The sequence below is a fragment of the Morone saxatilis genome, unplaced genomic scaffold, assembly GCF_004916995.1.
Source record: "Morone saxatilis isolate NCDOM2014 unplaced genomic scaffold, NCSU_SB_2.0 Contig17, whole genome shotgun sequence".
NCBI classification, from domain to species: Eukaryota; Metazoa; Chordata; class Actinopteri; family Moronidae; genus Morone; species Morone saxatilis.
Window position 1 is genome coordinate 23,319,300 of NW_023339729.1, and position 20,269 is coordinate 23,339,568.

General features: G+C 39.4%; 1 protein-coding gene across 1 annotated transcript in view; it reads right to left on the minus strand.

The window, feature by feature from the left end:
• grin2ab (glutamate receptor, ionotropic, N-methyl D-aspartate 2A, b) overlaps positions 1–19,995 on the minus strand; it is a 68,948-nt gene extending 48,953 nt beyond the window's left edge. The window contains exons 1-2 of the mRNA XM_035659442.1: positions 19,771–19,995; positions 19,512–19,670 (exon numbers count right to left, since the gene is read on the minus strand). Of these exons, the coding sequence (XP_035515335.1) occupies positions 19,512–19,670; positions 19,771–19,992 (381 nt within the window). The 5' untranslated portion in view covers positions 19,993–19,995. The remainder of the gene's footprint in view (positions 1–19,511; positions 19,671–19,770) is intronic.
• Between the last annotated feature and the right edge of the window lie 274 nt (positions 19,996–20,269).

The following is a 20,269-nucleotide window of genomic DNA, read 5'->3' on the forward strand; positions in this document are numbered from 1 at the left end:
CACTACTTATGTCAATATTATGTATGCTTGTGTAACTCCGCATTATATAGAGATGATTTAGCAGTGAACTCATTCTAACTATGTTACTATGACAACCTGCTAGTTTTTATCTTTTTCAACGTCCTAAAATATTAAAAAAATATTTTAACAGTATTTTAAAACGTAACCTTAATGTATGCAGTATATAGAAGAGTATGCTAAGTTAACACTTACATTGAGAAAATAAATTAATAATAAGTAAATACAGAATGAAAAACAACAGAATAATAGAGAAGAAAAAAATGTATAGGCTCAATCACGGCAGATACAGGCACATTAAATATGATTATTGAGAACCGTCAGGAAAACTGAAGAAATCTATTATTTCATCTGCAACTACAGTTTATAAAAAAGCATCTCAGAATTTTACTTCCACTCTACCTCAGCTGTTTGCACTTGAGGGATGATTGATGTGAGACAGTGAAGCAGCAATAGCTACTGGTCTCTCAAGTACTGCAACTTTGTCAAACACTTCCCTAAGTAAGATTGATCGGGTTGTATGTCTGTTGCAGTAATTGGCTTATTAGGCAATTGAAAAGTTCGGAGGTAGTAGTGTACCTATGGGGAGTATTTGCTCTGGAGAATACATCCCTTTGTTCACAGACCAATTACACTGAGTGAGTGTATCACTAGTAGCTGTGCAGAAGTATTAAGATTTACAGAACTTTTAACCTGCCACCTATCTTTGAGATAGTTAAATGATAGTCAGGCATTCAATACCTAGATATCCCTGCGGGCAGAGCCTACTGATTTACGGTACAAGCACAAGTTTATTACTTCCTGTGATTATATTCAGTTCTCCTTCCATTTTATGGGAATAATAGAGTTAATCTTGACTACTAGATTTGATTAGAGTATTCTAACTCCATCTTGTCTTTGCATACAGCACAATCTTAATGTTTTATAATTTGAATTGGTGGGATAAATGTTGGGGTAAAAGTACTACAAGGTTTGTGAAATTCCAAGACTGACCTGGCCTGACTTACTCAAGCCTGAGCCAAGACCTGACAGCTAACACAATGTTTCAGTCCAAATCAAATCCACAGGCCTAAATCAAACCCTAAGGCCAACACTTAAACGGCGATAAACTGTTTACAGTCTTGCTGCTTTAATGGTCCTTTTCTTGTAAACCAACAAAGCTATCCTTGAGGTCCTCCCTCATAAAACATCGGCAAAGCCAGTTTCAAAAACAAATAAAGAATAAATAAAATTGCTAGCTAGCAGTCTTCTTGCTTCTTTATTCACACCGCCACCAACTGCTGTAGTGTAAAACCAATAACAGGAATGTGTGTCACACTGCCTCTGCATGGTTGCATGCGTACGATATGAACAAAACGGGGACCCACACAAACACTGCTCAGAAGCATAGCTTTGACAACTTTGAGCAAACAACTGCTTAATTATAATAAAAAAATTATATATACATGTCTCATGTGACAAAAATATTAAAAGGTTATGTGGAACGCAGTCTAAATAGCATCAGTATTACTGTCAGTGTTAACTCTACAAGCTGTTTTGAAGAAACAAATGAATGCCAAACGATATTAAGAATTGGTATTCAATAGGGCTTCATTATGTTGTAATGGTTTGTCTTGGTTGAAAATCTCACAAAAATCCCACATCACTGTCTAACAACTTACTTGGGAAATGTATTTTCCCAACACTGATGCTTTGGGTGATGTTGTTTTTCAACTGTGATACAGAGCACAAAAACAAATCAGAGAGAATATATTAAAAAAATAACACCAACATTAAATGCAATGATACATGATTAGTAATATTTCTTATGTAAATCAGACAATACAGACAAACACTGCAGTGAACAGCTTTGTTTTTCAGGGAAGAGCCACTGTAATTGCCGTATACAACAGATGTTTACATTATTAATGAAGATGGTATTTTTCTGTACCTATGTTTAATGTTCGTCAGTATGTTTCCATATGATATGAATATTACATAGAGACATCAAAAAATCATTTAAAAAATCTAATTACAGAAAATACCTGCATGCTGCTATGATGACTAACACATCCCATTTCCCCACATCGGAGCTAAAAAAGGACTTTCTGGTCTTCACAGGAACTCCTCTACTCATCATCATATGCATCATTGTCATCGTCGTCATCATCACTGTCATCATAGGCATTATCATCTTTAAATCACTAATATTATCATCACAATCAACAGCTGAGACTTCAAAATAAGTCATAGTCTTTATGTTGAAGAGTTGGACTATTGTGACATAAAGGCTGTTAAGTTCTTTGTTATTTGGCAGTGTCAGTGGGATGTAATGGTTTTCTGGTGCTAAGAAGAACTCTCTAAAACACAAGCGCACACAAGTTCACACATTTGCAAATTAAACAGAGTTTAACACTAAAGAACATGAATGGGCCTTGAGTCAAGTTTGATATGAGCACATGAAAAGGTTGATCCTAATATAACAAAATATTTTAATAAAAGTGCTTTCTCCTTGAGTTTGGAAAATCAAAGGGCCCCATGTGCCATGAACTAAGGGTTCTAGATATAGAGGAACCAAAGTGAACAGCTTTATTTTTCGGGTAGGAGCCACTTTAATTACAGTATACAGCAGATGTTTACATTATTAATGATGTTATTTCTCTGTACTTATGTTTACTGTTCATTATTATGTTTCCATATAATATGAATTTTGCAATGGGCAGCTGTGGCTCAGAGGCAGAGCGGGGCGTCCACTAATCGGGTGTCCTTGGGTAAAATACTGAACCCGAAATTGCTCTCGAAGGCTGTGCCATAGTTACTTTCTGATGAGCAAGTGAGATGAGTTGGCGCCTTGCATTGCAGCCTATGAATGAGTGAATGTGACATGTAAAGCATATCGAGTGGTCAGAAGACTAGAAAGGCGATATATAAATGCCAAGTCAATTTACCATTTACCAAAATTTTAAAGAGGGAATATCCATTACGAAATTCAAGGACAAACAACATAATGTTTGTTTTGCAATGCCAAACCATACACACCACATCTGTGCTATGGCAGTGCCGGAGAAAGATGAAGACAAGCCAACAGGGAAATGTGGTGTACCTTTCTGGATGCATTTTTAAGCTTGGCAGCAATGTACCATTCTAGCAGCATGGTGGACATGGAAGACAGACCGATCCATATGTGCAAGATGTTACATTAATCCGGTGGAGAGAAGAGATTAAAGGCAGGGGAACTGGAGATGGGCTGTAGATGTTGTGCTATAGCAGCCCACTGCTCCTAAAAAGATATGATGGGTCAAATACTACAGATGCATTTCATGAAGAAGATCAATAAATTGTAAATTGAAGTCCTCCTCCAATCTAAAATGTGTTTTACTTATTTTCTGTTTGCTTGGATGCTTGACCTCCCTGCGACAGAATGATGTATGAGTAGAGTTTAACACTAGAAGGCTGTTTTCGCATTCATCTGCTGACGTGGAAAAGTTTCTCTGTGCTCATCTTAAACCATAAAGACAAGCTGATTTTGTGAAATCACAACTAGTTTGGACGTCAAACCTGATCCAGTATGTAACTTACAGAAGGGTGATGTGGAAACTTGAAACCTCCATATATACTGAGAATGGACTGAAACATTTAATTAATTCAATTTAAATTCAGACTAGCTGATGAGCCTAAAAGTAGTTCAACGCCCAGAAAATAGTCCAAATTGAATGCAATTTGTTCGATAAGGTTAAACAAAACACAAATATTCCCTATTTATTAATCAAAAGATAATTAATAATAGCCTAAGTGGGATCAAAGTGTTTATGGGTTGTCATGACAATGTCATCTTGCTTTGCTGATGGTGGCTAATGTGAGCAGTCTGTTCTCCTTGCAGGTCCGTCGTGCTGAATGAGGTTCAGTGGTTATACCAGTTTATTTCTTACATAATCTTATTTTCATTTTCTACTAAATCAAACTGCTGGTCTTACTAGCTACCCCCTTCCCTATTTCCCCTTTGCTGGTTTATATCTGGGCGCAGGAAGAGGGGGTGTACTGTGCTGTGCTGTGACTGTCTGCTTGAGGTGCTCCGATTAGTGGCGGGTGTCTGTGTAACATCTTGGACAGTTACAGTCCAGCGCTGCACAGTGTCTCCTCCTGAATAGTCAGGATGGGTCAAATGCAGAGGACAAATTTCCCCACTGGGATTACTAAAGTTTGACTTTAATTAACTTGCTGTAACTACCTCTGCTGTTAAATTGAGTATGGAGAGCTGGTGTACTTTCCCGGGTTTACAATGGGTGATTAAATAAAAGCCTTTTCACAGAATCGTCCATAACAATTCAACAATCTGTGTTCAAGTTCAAACATCATTTGAATTCTCTCTTGATACACATGGAAAGTTACAGATTTCAGCTTTACGGTCTGGATTAATATTTTTAAGGTTTATTACAGCTGGCTACATGGCCTTTTTCTTAGATGAAGAACTAAGGTAGACAAAGGGGGTTCAAAAACCTTTTGGTTTGCTCTTAATCTCCTGAAAAAACATTTACCTATCGTCATGAAAGGTTTTAATTGTACAGATCAATGGGCTTTAACAGGACATACTGCTGGATGTTGTCTTCCAAACGGTGAAAGGAAATGAAAGTCTCAATAATATCACTCAGTGGTGCAGCAAACTAATGCGGAAGAGAAATGTATTCGGAATTGAACCCTGAGGGACCCCAAGAGAGAGGCTAGACAAGGCAGATGAAAAAATGCCTAAATGATTGTGTCTCTTAGCGATGACATATTCTGAGCCAGGGCAGTGCTGTTTACAGCGGCCCTGTGCTCAAGACAGTCAATTATAATGGCATGATTTACCATACCGATGGCAGCCCTGAAGTCTATGAGGAAAAGAACAGCACAGTCAGAACCAACAGTCAGGAAAAGGGTGTCTCAAATGAGGCAACTCCTGAAACCAGCTTTCCATATAGACTGTTACAACTCAAACAAAACAGTTGAGACGCAGTAAAAGCAATATGGAAATGGGTCTAAAACTGCTGAAAATTGTATATTTTTTTTTACAAGAGGCTACTGCATGTATGAAACAGGATGCAACAGCCCCAGTGGGCATTGAGCTATTTACAGTGGATACGACACTTGGCCCCACAATATCAAGAAACCCCTTAAGGAGGCTTGTGGGGGTAATGTCAAGAGGCAGGCTGTAGATTTCATGTAGGAAACAGTCTCTATTGAGAAAGAAAGAGCTCAAAGCAGCTCAGGACAGCAGAATCTTCCAGTGAAAACAAAATGTAGGGGACACTTGTAAGACGCACACTGGTGCCAGTGTGAGGAAGGAGGGTAAGGCACATTTATTCGTGTGGAACAGGACCCAAGAGACTGTCCACTCCAGAAAACAACAGCACTGGTAATTTGTTGAAACATCTTAAAACAGCCTATGTTCATGTTCAGTGCTGAAGCAGCAGCGGTGGAAAGCAATGAAGTACGTTTACTCAAATATTGTACAATTTGGAGGTACTTTTACTTAACATTTTTAAGGTGGTAGAGCCACTAATCCTAGGGTTGGTTCTATCCACTGTTCCTTCCTTTCTGTTTTGCAGTGTGGTGTCTGGTAAAACAGAAACATATTGCATGACTAATCTTATAAAATATGATGGAATATGTCAATATTACTGATTAAAGAACTGTGTACAAAACCTACAACGGGGAAATTCTGTATACATGTTCTAATAATCCAATATACTACACTGACAGGAGCCAGTCTGCATAAAACTACTTAAAGGATCTAAATACTACTTCGGTAAAGCAGGACTGTAACAACCAAGAACTAATAATCAACATTGTTTTACTTTAAGCATTACGACAATCCTCTTAACCAAATGATATATTACCTAGCTTTTAGGTAAGGTTAGCTTTTTTAGTTTTTACCCTGCACTAATATATATTTTTAATAATAACAATTAACCAATTTACTTTGTGTAAAGTGATAGGGGTCTGCAGTTCCCAGGGGCTCTATTGAATGTTTTTTGCACCTTTTAGCTCATTGTTTTGCCTCTACACGACTACAATTACTTTACTGTTTTGGTTCATTCTTATTTCTCTCATCTACGTCATTTACAGCATTTATAGCAGGACACTACACTACCTGCCCAACACCAAACCTCAGTGAGAAAAAAGCACCTGGCTGCGGAGCACAGTTGAAGGCCTAGCAAGCTAAATAGCATGTTCCCCTTAAGAGTTGGCAGGGGAGATAAAAACAGAGCTAAAACACGAGTAAATATTGGATTTATATTTCTCGGGTTGCCAAAAATATGAATACAAATAAATGCTAATGTTCCTGTTCCTGCTGGAGGTGTAACTGCTTATATTTACTTATTTGCTATAACAACTTTATTATGTGACAATATATCAGCGCTGTGTTTACAGCTTTTTCTGCTGCCCAGAAGTGGACTCAATTAACGCTGCTTTAAATATAATTAATTTGCCATCACCCCCAACATTAACTAAGCAGTTAACAGAGAGACAGCAGCTCATCCAACAATCCATTTTGAGACCTCGGGACTTGCTGGAGCCCATGGGTTTTTACTGGTCTTGGAGGTGAGGTCAGTAAAATATATTTCTGTCACGACCTTGACCGTCTCCTGACGTCCATTAAATAAGTGAACATTTTTCCTTTTTCACACCTTTCCCCCCGCCAGGGCTGGCGTCTCTGTTCATGTTTTTTCAAGTTTAAAAGGGGCAATTGACTCAGAAATGGTGGACCAGGTGCTTCTGAATAGACAGAGTGGCTCCTCTGTGCCAGAAACAGATTGAAATATGATGAAAGACAAGAGATCAGACAGTTCAGAAATGGAGATATTATATTGCAGTGGCAATAATGAGCATCCAATATACTTTGAGTCAGGTTTACTGTCAGGCTTATTGTCTGTTTATTGTCTGTTTATTGCCGGGAGATCCTGCCTGTTTTATTAACATGACATCAGCTGTGCTTCTAAATATTCAGCTTGATGTTTTTCTTGAGATTCTAACATTTATGTGACCCAGAAGAAAAGCAAATGTGCAGGTGAGAGCTGGGAATCACCTCTGAAAAAAACATTACACAAACCAAATATATTATAGATTAAATTTAAACCAGTGCAGACAGATATTTGTTTTCCAGCTATACCAGCCTTCTCTATCAAAATAGGCTCTAAATTCATGTCGGTTTGACACGAACCATATAACTGATAAGCATTGAGTTATCAGAAACATTAACACACATGCAAACACACTCTGTCCCTAACACACTCACTCTTTCTTCCCAAACACACACACACAGTACATGTACAAGCTTTCCCCTTGAAGCTTCTTTGAAAAGGTTTATAGAATCTTAAAATAGCTGTGTGGTCTGTGAGCACAGGGATTTAAAAAAGAGAGAGCTACTATAGAGCTGCTGTAGTGTGACATCACACAGACAAACATACGCGCACACACCACAGCCCTGCCATTGCCATCTCATTGTACTCCCCAACTGGGGCGTGAGAGAAGGAGGAGAGCAGGGGGGATGACAAGAGAAAAGGAAAGGGGATGAGGTTGGCAAGAGGTGACGAGAAGAAAGGGGGCAAGTAAAAGACATGGAGGATGACTGAAAAGTAAAAGGATATAAGAGAGTGGTGCAATGGAGAAAGCTGGAAACTGTAGAGTGTGTGTGAAGGAGAGTGTGTTGAAAGATGTGTTGATAATATAGAGGCCTGGTTTGTGTGGGACCACTGCTGTGTGTGTGTGTGTGTGTGTGAGAGGTTGAGTAGAGATGACTGCTGACAGATCTGAGTGATTCGTGGACACTCATGCACACACACGTTTTCATAAACACACACACAAACACAGGTGCAAAGACAGCAGGTCCAGGCTAAGGTAATTCTCTCGTTATGAGTGAGACAGGGGGACCTGTTGGCTGATAGCGACATCCTGCTGTTCCATCACACAGCACAGACAGACAACACGACACACCAGCACAGGCCGAGATGTATGCTAAACAGCTGCAGCAGCTCTGCTGAGGAGAGATTGACATCTCCAGCAGCCGTTTCCAACAAACAAACAACAATAAGTGAGACTCACTGCCAACGCAGACAGCTATACAGAACGCATAGACACATAAACAGACAGTTACACAAGTCCTGTTACACTGTCATGAAATGTTTCCCAGAGAAATTAAAGCCAGAACGGTGTTGCTTTACCTTACAATTGATATGTCTGGCCAAAACACACAAAAATAATATTAAATAATAGTTTAGCGATGAGGTGGATAGATGTGGTTTCAAGTGATGTCAACTGTCTTGATGTGTGAACTGAAGTTTACTTGAAGTTTCACTTAATTTCATGTTTGATACATCAAGGCAACTCAGATCAATCTGCAAGTTAATCAAGGCCTCTCATCATGAATATGATTATCTCCTCTGTCTCATACTGAATCTGGACATCTCTTAGAGTACCAGACACTCTTTTTTTCAAGTCAATAATCCTCTGGTTTGTCCGGCCGCACTCAGTATCATTGCATTGATAATCAAAAAGCAGTATTCAGTATGAACCCTTCCTGCTCTGTTCTTTGAGTTTTAATTTATGTTAATACCAGATTAAGTTTGATTGATTGATTGACTTACTAGGAAGCAGGCAGTAAAGGGAGTGACATGTATATGCTACTAATTCTAACTAGTTCTGACATCTTTCACTAAGCTAACTTACTTAGCAGTTTTTTTTTTTTTAATCTATTCAGCGAATGGGCAGATTGATTTTCATTTGGTTACTTGCTTTTTGTGTTGTTTCAGGTTCAATACACTTGCCTTCGTGTTCAGGCCACGAGAGTCCCGAACAAACTGAAAATAATGTTAAATAATTTTAACTGTTGAACTCTTCAACAGGGAGCCAATTCAACTCTTTAAAATGTTTTGGGCTAATGTGAGCTCTCTGAATAAGATTAAGGATAACTCTCATTAGTTTGTTCTTAGCTCTTTGAAACTTATTTTTAAAAACATTCAAATAAAATAATAGAATAAAAACTACTAATAGAAAAGTCACAACACATGAGATACCTGTAAAGAAGCATTTAAATGTGTTCGGCTTTACAGTGACTGCAAATATAACCGAAACAGGTTACCTGCACTCACAGTAACATTTTGCTGATTTCCAGCTATATACGTCAAAGAGATGACACATCTTTCTCCTGTTATCAGTGAGGCCAGATGTAGCAGAGTACTTCAAATCAAGTGACATATTTTGACTTCAGTGGATGGTGAAAGAACTGCGGGGGAAGTTTTTTTGAGATAACATTCGTTTCCCTGACTCGTACTTTGATGAACTAAGGACACTCGAGTTGACATCGGCATTTCGGACAGCCAAAATGACTTCCCACTATAGGCACACGGACGACTCTATGGATCATTTCACATTTAATAACATGTTGTCAGCAGTGTTTTGCACAGGCAGTTTTGGGGGCATGAGCAAAATAAATAAATAAAAGCCCTAACTCTAGCTCAACTGAGCCAGAGAAGGTCATGCCCTATGGAAGGACCAGGGCAGGGCCTGAAAAGTTTTGATTGCCAGTTGAAAAGGGCAATTTGCACCCAAGAGGAAAAAGGGCAACCCATTCCTGCCCCCATGAACGCCACTGGTTGTCAGTGTCAAAGCTGACTCGTGTGAGCCAGCATCACTGGTGGAATAAAGCAGAGGCTTAGGCTGTTGTGACTGCGCAGATGCACTGCTAGCCGGGACCATAAAGACTGAGCTGTCGGATATCAGCAGTGACTGACAGTATTTTTGCTCCAGTTGTCTGGTTGATGTCACCAGCAACCGACTCAATCTGATGCTGAGAGTTTAACTATAGGCTGTTTTTGTTTGTGCATAGTGAATCCAACACCAATGCATAGAAACAGTTTTTTTTATTTTTATGGGTGCTTTAAAACAACTAACCATGGGGTATAAGTAACCACTGGTAGCTCACATGGCTGGCACCTCCCGTCCCAAGGCTGAGTCCTTGCAGCAGTGGCCATTGGATCGACTCCAACTTGTGGCCTTTTGCTGCATGCCATCCCTTCTATCTCTACCCTTTCCTGTCACACTACAGCTGTTGCTATCTCTTAAAGGCAAGTATTATATAACTGTATAGATGTGTGTGTGTGTATATATATATATATATATATTCTCTAACAGAGAAGCAACACATCTAATAAGCTACAATAGCTTCCGACAATAAGTGGTGTGGCACTTAATGGAGTTTTAGTCCTGTTTTAATAGCACTGCTTGTGTATGGCCATTCATGTAACTGGTAATTTAATGTAGCTGTAATTACTAAAAATAGCTAACAATGGGGATGTTAGTTGTGCAACCTTTCCCCAATGCACAATTGTTTGGTCACTGCGTATGGTTGCAAAGCATCCATTATCAATTGTGTCTGCATATTTGCCAGGTGGGCAGAAATACATGCTCTCCATAGGTGGACATGATTACCAGCTTACGCTGACAGTCAGGTAAACGCACTCATTCTCCAAACTGGCCTGGTCTTAATAATCTTGCAAACAATAAATACTGCTAAACATAGGCACTGATGGGGCAGGCTCTTTGTGTGGGTAAACTATAATATCTAAAAGGCACCACAGTGGTTACAACTTTAATGGATTATGTTGAACTGCAAACTGGATGGCCATAATATTAGATGCAAATGTTTTCCCTTAAAGCAATAATGTACTACAGAGTATGTGCACAGTGGGAGCAAAGTGGTGTGATTTTGCCTGGAGCCTGGAGCAGCTTTCCTATTCTCTCATCCTCCAAGACAGTGATCCATTCAGCAGCACTCAGATATAATGCAAAGCAATTTTTGTATTCTGTCTACATCCATGATTTTCTCAGAAAAGACTAACTGCGTCTCCCACTGTTGGCCTGGACAAGGTGTGTGAATACATGTATCTACTTTAAAGAAAAGACGTTTTCCTTTATCACCCACAATTCAGCTGGTAGCTATAGTACCAAACAATGGAAACCACTTCAGAGATAGCAGCAAAGACAACTACAGCAAATTAAAGACGTGAGTGCAGCATCCAGGGCTCTGCATTTACAGCCACATGAAACCACAACACAGAACAGAAAATGCATTAATAACAGTATTATGTTTCACAAGGTTTTTGTTATCTTACAGCTGTCCCTTGGTTGCCTTCTGTTTGAATTTGTATTTTTCTTGGCATTAAGTAGCTCATAGGAGGTTCAGTCCAGTGAAATATTATTATTATATTTATCTTTTCAGAGTAGTAATCTTGTCAAAGAAGAGACACAAAAAAATAGTTTACTTCAATGTGTTTAAGTATTTTGAATATTTAAAATCTCCTAATTGATCTTAAGTAAATCTAGGAGGTCTGTCAGGTGGTTCAGGGCTTATATAACAGCTTGACAACACCCCTAACCAAGGCAAGTTAAATATTTTTCAAAGCACAAAACTAATTCGGCATCATAAAAGTCAAAAATATATAAAACAGCTGCGTAGGTTGCAATGAGCAGTGTTAGTGATCATGGTCGATTAAAAAGACAAGAGGGCAACCAACAAAAATGCAAATTTCATCAACAGAGAATGTAAGAAAAAGGGAAACATTAAGTGTGCTGGAAAAAAAGTGACTAAGCCTAAGTACAGTGAAAATCACCGTCCAAAGATGAAAAGCATTCAAAGTCTAAAAGAGATGATGAAAAGTGGCTGTCTCTAAGCCAAAACTGCAGCGGATATTTCCCTCAAAAAGATGAAAACAACTCCAAGAAAAGACATGATGAGGAGTGACGCTACAGATTGTTTTTCCTTCCGAGTGGTAACCTCTACACTGTGCAGAGTGTCATAGCCGAGTCATAACCAAAAGTACAGCAACTATTTCTATTGCCCTCCTAAGGTGAAAACAACTCCAAGCAAAGACACGATGAGGAGTGATTCTACAGACTGTTTCTCCTTGCAAAAGGTAACTTCCACACTGTGCACAGTGTCATAGCCAGGTCATAACCAACAGTACAACTATTCGTAGCACAAGCAAGGCATAGTTTAGTTTCTGTTGTACGTGTTGTTTTGTTTGTTTGTTGTTGTTCCCATTTCCCAAATTTGACAGGAACTGCAAATTAAAAATCCCATTAAAGTTTAATTTTGTTTCACTCACATGTGGAACAGATAGGATATATATTCTGAACATGAGAATGGGAAAGAAGACATTTTAAGTTCCCTTTTGGGACACGTTTTCAATACATTTGTTAATTACTGATAAAACTCATTTTAATGCACACATGAAATATTTCTAGCCAATGGTGTTTTTATCAGAATTCCTTGGAGCTAAACAGGAAATAAACTTCCAATAATTCAATAGTGTTGGTGTTTGAAATGGTAAAATGCTACATCGTGATTAATTGGCAATGTCTACATATTTATTTAATTGTATTCCATTTTATTCTATATTTTGTAAGGAATGGTATATCATATTACATACATTATGCTCTTTGATGTACTGTACCAGTTAGCTGAGCGCTAACTTGGCAGATGTTTGCTTCCACTGCAGATGGAGATTTCATTGTGCATTTAGGTTAAGTCAGTGTGTGTTCATCAAGTCTATGTAATATTCATCTACACTGTATAATGCGGGCTGTTTCAAGGGTAACCACAATTTTCTCTTTATTTTGGCCCCCTACAATGAGCTTGCGTTTTTTTTTATTCCACTAAACTGATGTTCTGAAAAACTCCTCTCCAGAGTATAGATCTAAAAACTCCAACTGTGCATTTTAATGTGGTTGGAAAAAATATAGCTTTTGGAAAACAATGTTGTCCGTGGTCATGGGTGAGTGGCAGTTAGTACCTGGCTAACCCTCAGTTGCCTTCTGCTTGAATATGTATTTTTCTTGGCATTAAGTAGCTCACAGGAGGTCCAATCCAGTGGAATATTATTATATTTCTCTTTTTATAGCTGTAATCTTGCCAAAGAAGATATACAAACATGCAGTTTGTTGTGTTTAAGTATTTTGAATATTTAAAATCTCCCAATTGAACTTAAATAAATCTGGGATGTCTTGTCAATCATCTGTCAGGTGGTTCAGGACTTATACAGCAGCTTGACACCGCCCCTAACCAAGGCAAGCTAAATATTGTCTTCCGTCAAGCACAAAACTGTAACTGTAAAAGTCAAAAATATATAAAACAGCTGTGTAGGTTGCAATGAGCAGTGTTAGTGCTCATGGTCGATGAGAAAGACAAGAGGGCAACCAACAGAAATGCAAATTTCATCAACAGAGAATGTAAGAAAATGGGAAACATGAAAGTGTGCTGAAAAGAAATGACCAAGCCTAAGTAAAAAAAAGTGAAAAACACCATTCAAAGATGAAAGGCATTCACGAGTGGGAAGACACATTTATGTTGGACAAAAGACATGTAAAAGTGAAAAAACTAAATTGTCACTGCAGTTGAATTAAACAAAGACACAGTTTTGTCATTTGTTGAATGAGACAAAGAAGAGATTTAAGAATTTTCCTGTTTAGGATTTACATTACATTACAGGTTTTACTTTAGATGGAGTCTTTACAGAAACAACCTGAGAATGCTATTGTAGATTCACATCATTTTACACATAAACAACATTTCAAAATTAGCCATCTTAGTGTGGAGGATTTGCTAGTGCAGCAACAAGGACTTGATCTCTCACTGGCTTTCATATCAAGAGCCAGTTGTGTGTGGTGCCTAGCCAAGCTGGAAGAAACTGGGCATAAATAACTGTGGTGTAAACGGAGCTAGAGAACCTCAGCAGCAGGCAGAACTGAACTAAATGTTGTAGTCTGGTTTGGTCACCATAGTAACCATATCAACCCAGCTACCCTCCCTCTTTTCTTTTTCTTTCTCTTTCATACAGACACACAAACCCATCATCCAATCTTGCTTCACAGGGGTTCAAGGCTAGCAAGATTTCCCAAAGCCTTCCAACATAGTTGGCTGTTCCTCTTACAACCCAAGCCACCAGAGAATAATAACTGTGGATGCAAGAGTGGGAAGACACAAAAAGAGTGAGAGACAAGGAGAAATGAAAAGACGAAGAAATGAAAAGGAGGAAGATGGAAACAGGGGAAGAAGACCAGACAGAGAGAGAGAGAGACAGGGCTGGGTGAGATATGAAGGAAGTAAAAGCTAGAGTGCAGGAGAGAAAATTGAGAGGTTAAAGTGGGGGAGGACTTAGTGAGTGAATGACACAGCAGTGTATCTTCTGAAAGTGACAGCAGGTGTGGGGAGCAGGTGTTAAATATTAAAGCGACTCAGCAGAGAACCTGGGCAAATGGCCTCTTCTGATATGGGACATCCCTGGCCGGGACACATGCAGTCTCACACACACATGCACACACACACATATGCACGCATGCAAATATGCAGACACACAACGGAAGGGTAGCATCCCACCACAGTGGTACAGCAAAGCAGAAAGAACATGCATGTTTAATTCACAACCTTCCATTTCAGCATGTTCGTGTTCTTATGCTACGCACAGTGACCCCCAACCCCCATCCTCTATCCCCCACACACCGAGAAGTAGGAAGTCAAAAGTAGAGATGAACAAGGTTGGCGGAGAACGAGTGAACACATATGGGGGTGAGGTAAAGCCAACAATATTTCTTATTTCCCAAAGCGGCCCCTCTGTAATGGAAGTACAACATTCCAAAATAATCCCATTCCTCTCCTGGGCATACACATGCCCTTTCTCCCCATCAATTCCATGTTCCTCAAACGTGTCTCCTTTCTCACTGCACATCATCCAACTTCCTGTAGATTATGGCTGACTGTTCCACGCTGACATGCATTATCGGGGGATGATGAGGAGGAGGCAGAGACCGGGAATGAGTGAAGGCGAGGGAGAGGGAAAGGGAGAGAGGTTGGATCTGTTCTGACATTGATCCATTTGTTTTCATTTAGGGAAAAAAATGAGTTTGGCATACAAAAATGGATGATTCTTTCATTTGTTAGGGCTGATCCAATTGGGGTGGAACTTATTTTGAACATTGTCGATTCTGGCAGAGGTACAGGGAGAAGTACAGTGTAGGCAAAAACAAACACTGGAATGTGAAAACGATATTAAGGGTTCCAGGGTTCGTCCCTGGCCAGTAGATCAATGTTTCATTTTAAACCACGTACAATAAACAAAGCCCACTGATGCCTGTAGGTCTTTATTTATACGCTTATTCTTTCTTTTATTCGTACATTGGTTTGTTAATGTATTCCTACTACCTATATGTGAATGTGCATGCATGTTGACTGCAGACCAAGCTCAAAAGAAAGTTGTTTTTTTCTCCAAGACTGTTCATGCTAAACATCTGTGAAAGCTGTTTATATGGGGGTCTGGAGTCTACTACATGTGAACTGAAGTTTTGGGCAACGGCTTTCAGCCCAGGAGATGAATAATAGTGTGGACAAATCATGTAATGTGGTGATGGAGAAGACTGTATTGGGGCAACTGCTGAAGGATCCCCTAGGCATGAAGCTTTTCCTTATACAATGCACTTCAATTACAAACATATAGAGATATTACACTTTTTTCTTTTTTCCAGTATTACAAAACCACTAATATTGGTGGTGTTGAAAAGGTGGAGAAAGGATTAGACTTAACTGTCTGAAGTGGACCAAATAGCAAAAGGTGGACTAGGGCAAGGAAAAAAGGCCAAATCCTGCCCTGTTAATTGCAACCAAACCACACAAGACTAAACAACAAAACCCTGTGTTTGATTTGAAATGAACACATTTATCCCCGACTAAAAAGCAACTAGTTTCTTGGAAAAACATATTTTAACTGAGTTCAGAAGTCTCATTGTCTGTAAACTGAAGAAAATCCTGACAAATAAAAACTGTCCTTCTTAAAACCTGAGGAGTCGTTGCAGCAACTGGTCTCCGTAATCTTGTTTATCACAGTTTTCAGGGATGCCTGCAATGCCTGCTCCTGTTTATGTGATAGAGTGTGATGGCTATGTGGCCAGCTACTGATAACAATGACAACTGGAGAAAGGCTTTACTTGAAATGTGACATAATCATGACAGTTAAGTTTGCATTTTGGCAGCTTAACACTGCTTTAACACCATGTATTTCACACTTGCACTGCCCACCTCCACGTATATCCATTATTTTAGAGCACTTGCCTGCCTGCTGAAGTTTTTTTTCTTTATTTTCTTGGCACCATCTTCTTCCTTCTGCTTTGTGCTTTAATCTAAAGCATGATGGGTAGACTACTACTGGACTGAGCCAGGATAACCAAGGTAACGGGGGATGAGCCGCTCATTTTTCTCCTATACTATAGGCTTGATTGCAACATTAACAGAACACGTGTGTGTATGCGAAGACTGGTCAGGCTGCAGAAAGCACAATACTGTTTGTTAGCCCACAGTAATCAGGCTGAATTGTTACTAGCCCACTGGGATTTCTTTCAATCCTCCAGATTACCACTACACCACTGACAGCAGGTATCAAAGCAACAGACGCACAGCCAAGAAGTATTACATGGAGCCAGATTTTTTTTTCCATAGCAAAATATGTTTGTTGGCAATGGTCCTTTTTATTCTAACTATTCACACAATAGCATTTACATGTGTTTCATATTCTGAAATCATTGAGAGGAGCTAATCTATCTGAGAACAGTGCTAGAGCAGGGCCAGTGTGATGAGATCACCATCACAGTGTGAGTGTCAAGCGCAAAAACATGTGTCAAACTCACTGAGAGCCCTCATCACCTCCATAATAGTCTTGTTTGGCTCTGTCACCAGGCAAGACAGGACCATGCTACAGCAGATCATCACGGCTGGAGCGGAATCGATTTTATTGATTTTAACATTGGTCAGTCAACAGAAAAAGAATTGCCATTCTGATAATCAATTAATCCTTTCACCCGTGTCAAACCACTGCTAGAGACAATATGTTGGTTTAATTTGCTTACAAATGTAATATCTTTGGATTTTGCAGTGCGGGTCAGACAAAATAATAATTTTGAGATGTCACCTATGGATCTGGGAAATTGTGAAGGGCAATTTTTTTTTCTTTTTTTTTTGTTGATACTCTGATACTGAGTGATAACATTTATACCCATCCAGTGGGAAATACATATAGAATACGTTAACAAAAGAAACACAGCATATATGACACAACACGCAACACTTGCATACCCCCAAAAAACAAAAGGAAACAACAAAAGGTTGCATTCTATGATAACTTACACAAAAGGAAGTCCAACCCAGAGGGATCCACTGGCTCCATCCCATACCTTGATAAATCCATTAATAATGTCATGTATGAATACTGTTATGTTTTATTTTGTTTTTTGCACTGTCCACCTTAGCTGATAATACACAGTGATGACTCCAATCATATCCAATCAAGGTGACCACCTCACTTTCCTCTACAATTTCCTCATTTTTAAAACATAGAGTTTTAGCCCACCTTGCCTCTTAATAATGGTTTATAATGCAGCCTGTGCAGTATTTTAAATTATGTCTTAGTGTTGCTGCTAAGAGAAATAAATGTGTTTCTCATATATTATCTTCTATGAGCAGTTTTTACCATTTTGTATCATTTTACAGACTAAGCAATTCATTTATTTATCCACAAATAATCAACAGGTAATTACAATAATCCTTAGTTCCAGTCCTAATCATGACTACATAAAAATAAGTCAAGGAATTCTTCAAATATAGACCCAGGGCACACATTTGAACAATGTCCTTCTGGCAGGTGCAGGTAAAACGACCACATGCATCAGAACTTCAGATAAAATACCAGCCTACCGACAATGCTTTTTCAACAATTTGCTGACTCACTAAGCTTCTGTACCGGCCTGCCAGTGGGCTGCTTTTGCTGTTAATTCAAACCAGGCCTTTTTTTATTTACAGGTCAGGCCTGTGGGAACAGTTGTGGGGGGCTGGTTACTTAAAGGCTACACACACTCATGTTCACACCTGGGAGCTGCCAACAATGGCTGCACTCTTGTACTTTTGGCCACTGAGCAGTTCAATTAGAGCAGTCGGGGGTTAAGTACCTTGTTTAATGGCACATCAACAACAGCGATTGAAGGCGGGAAAAATACAATTTATGTATTTTTCCTGTCATTATATACTCAGTGGGAGGTTCAAGCAAGTGACCTTCATGTTGCAATTTCTCCCCTAACCTTTAAGCCAAGTCTAACTCTCTCTTACCTTTCTGTTTTTCCTTTCTTGTCTTTTCTTACACACATACATACACACACTGCATCCCCCATCAACTAGTACTTCAAAAGGCTGTACTGCTGCAGTTATTGGTTCCTGTGTTTTGGCTGCTGTGCCCTGAGAGATTTAAAAGAAAGCTAAAGAACCAGTTGTGTTTTTATCAAAGCTTCTTCAGTCTGTCTGTCAGTCAGCGAGGTCTACAGAGTCAGTACCAGAGAGAGAATTCAGCTAAGAAGAGAGATGTACACCCGTAACTTCAACTGCATCACACCAAAATAAAACAAAAATCCAATCTTAAAGAATCCTTTCCCTTTTTTCTTTTAAAAACTGGAAATCAATTTTTCTGACATCCCACTGAGCACTAGATGTGATACAGCAGCATACAGCCCAGCATTTCTTTTGTCTTTGCATAGCCCAGTTTTAGCCCAAGCAGAAAATACATTATTACATATCTAAACAATCCTTGACAGAATAAAATATTGCAAGTTCTAAGCAAGAACTTCTACTGACCTTATGAATCCTGTACTTTTTAATGTGCACTGTATAACCTTTTAAAAAGCTAATTAACATAAAATAGCTTAGGGTGATACCACCCATCTATGCAGTGTGTCGGCAGTGTTTCTGCTCTAAACTTATACTACACTAAACTTAAAAAATACTTTGACGGAGCAGCCCTAATAGCTCAAACAAGCTTCAAAAACCTCCTAGTGTGTCATTTTCTAATCCACAACATGATGACTACAACAACTTCGGACAGTTTATATATGATGTAAGAGAACAATGTCCATTCTTAACTCAAACAACCTGAAAATATCCATTTAGACTTCCACTTCAAAGAGCTTAAAGCAACTCACAGGAAGCAAAATATAACATTTATCAAAAGCTGTGGTTTATCATCATTACATATTCCATATTACCACCAGCTGAGGCCATAATTTGTCTAAAATTGGAACTTTAAAATACATATATATATATATATCTTGTGTGGTTTATGGAGTCATTTTTCAAGCTGTAGCAAAGTGGATTATGTGGAATTGTGAAGTGCATTTCAGGTGGAGCGACTTTCTAAATACCAAGTCTGTCAATGAAAGTCTGACCTAATAGCTAACGTGCCAGGACATCTGAAAAAAATGTAGGCTGAAAAGCATGAATCATTATCCTAACATTTAAAAGGGGCTGAGAGGAGGGATTCCAGCTTTCTAATCTCCAAAACACAAACGGTGCATTAAAAAAAAAAGTAGGAGTATGTGTTGAGTATGTGTTGTGTGTGTCTGTGTGTGTGTGCTTGAACCTGTCCGTGCTTGTGTGTGTCACGGTCACTCACCTTGTCAGCCATAATCATAGAGGAGCCTCCGTGGACTCCCAGGACTGGAAGTTGCGTCTGAACAGAGAGGAAGTCAAGGATCTGGGCAATGGCCTCCTGATCGGTGCCATCGGCAAACACAATGCCGTGGAGACGTGTGCGTGACAGAAGCTCGCACACCTTGGGGCACAGTGAAACAAACTCAGGTGTCAAACAAGATTCTGTGTGTGTGATAGAAAGCATGTGTGTAATGTCGGTGAATGTGCACAGCTTTTCTCACCTGTGTAATAACAGACTTTGGGTCAGTCTGGTTGATCCTCAGTATTACCACAGAGATGTCGAGGGCATCGTCAGGGCGCCGAGGTGGACGGAGATCCTGATCAGAAATATGGCGTGTCTGGCCCATGATCACACCCACACTGAGCCCTGGAGGCTTCTGAGACGCCACAGGCACCATCATCTGGGAGAGTAGCAGCAACATCCAGCCCACTACACCCATCATACCCTAAAACACATACAGAAACACCAACAATGAACCCAAAGCACGGGCAGATCTGAATAGATACTTTACAGAGTGGGGGCTCATTATTATGTGGGCAGAGGACTGGGGATTTGAGTATTAGACATTTCATTTCCTGCATTGTGGTGACTTTTTATGCATGTAAACAACCACAAAACCTACCCAACAGCATGTAAGCTTTGGGCTGACTTTTATTTGAAAAGGCGAACACAAAATTCAGGCGCCAGACAACAATGTTATTTATTGAGGAGGACAAGTA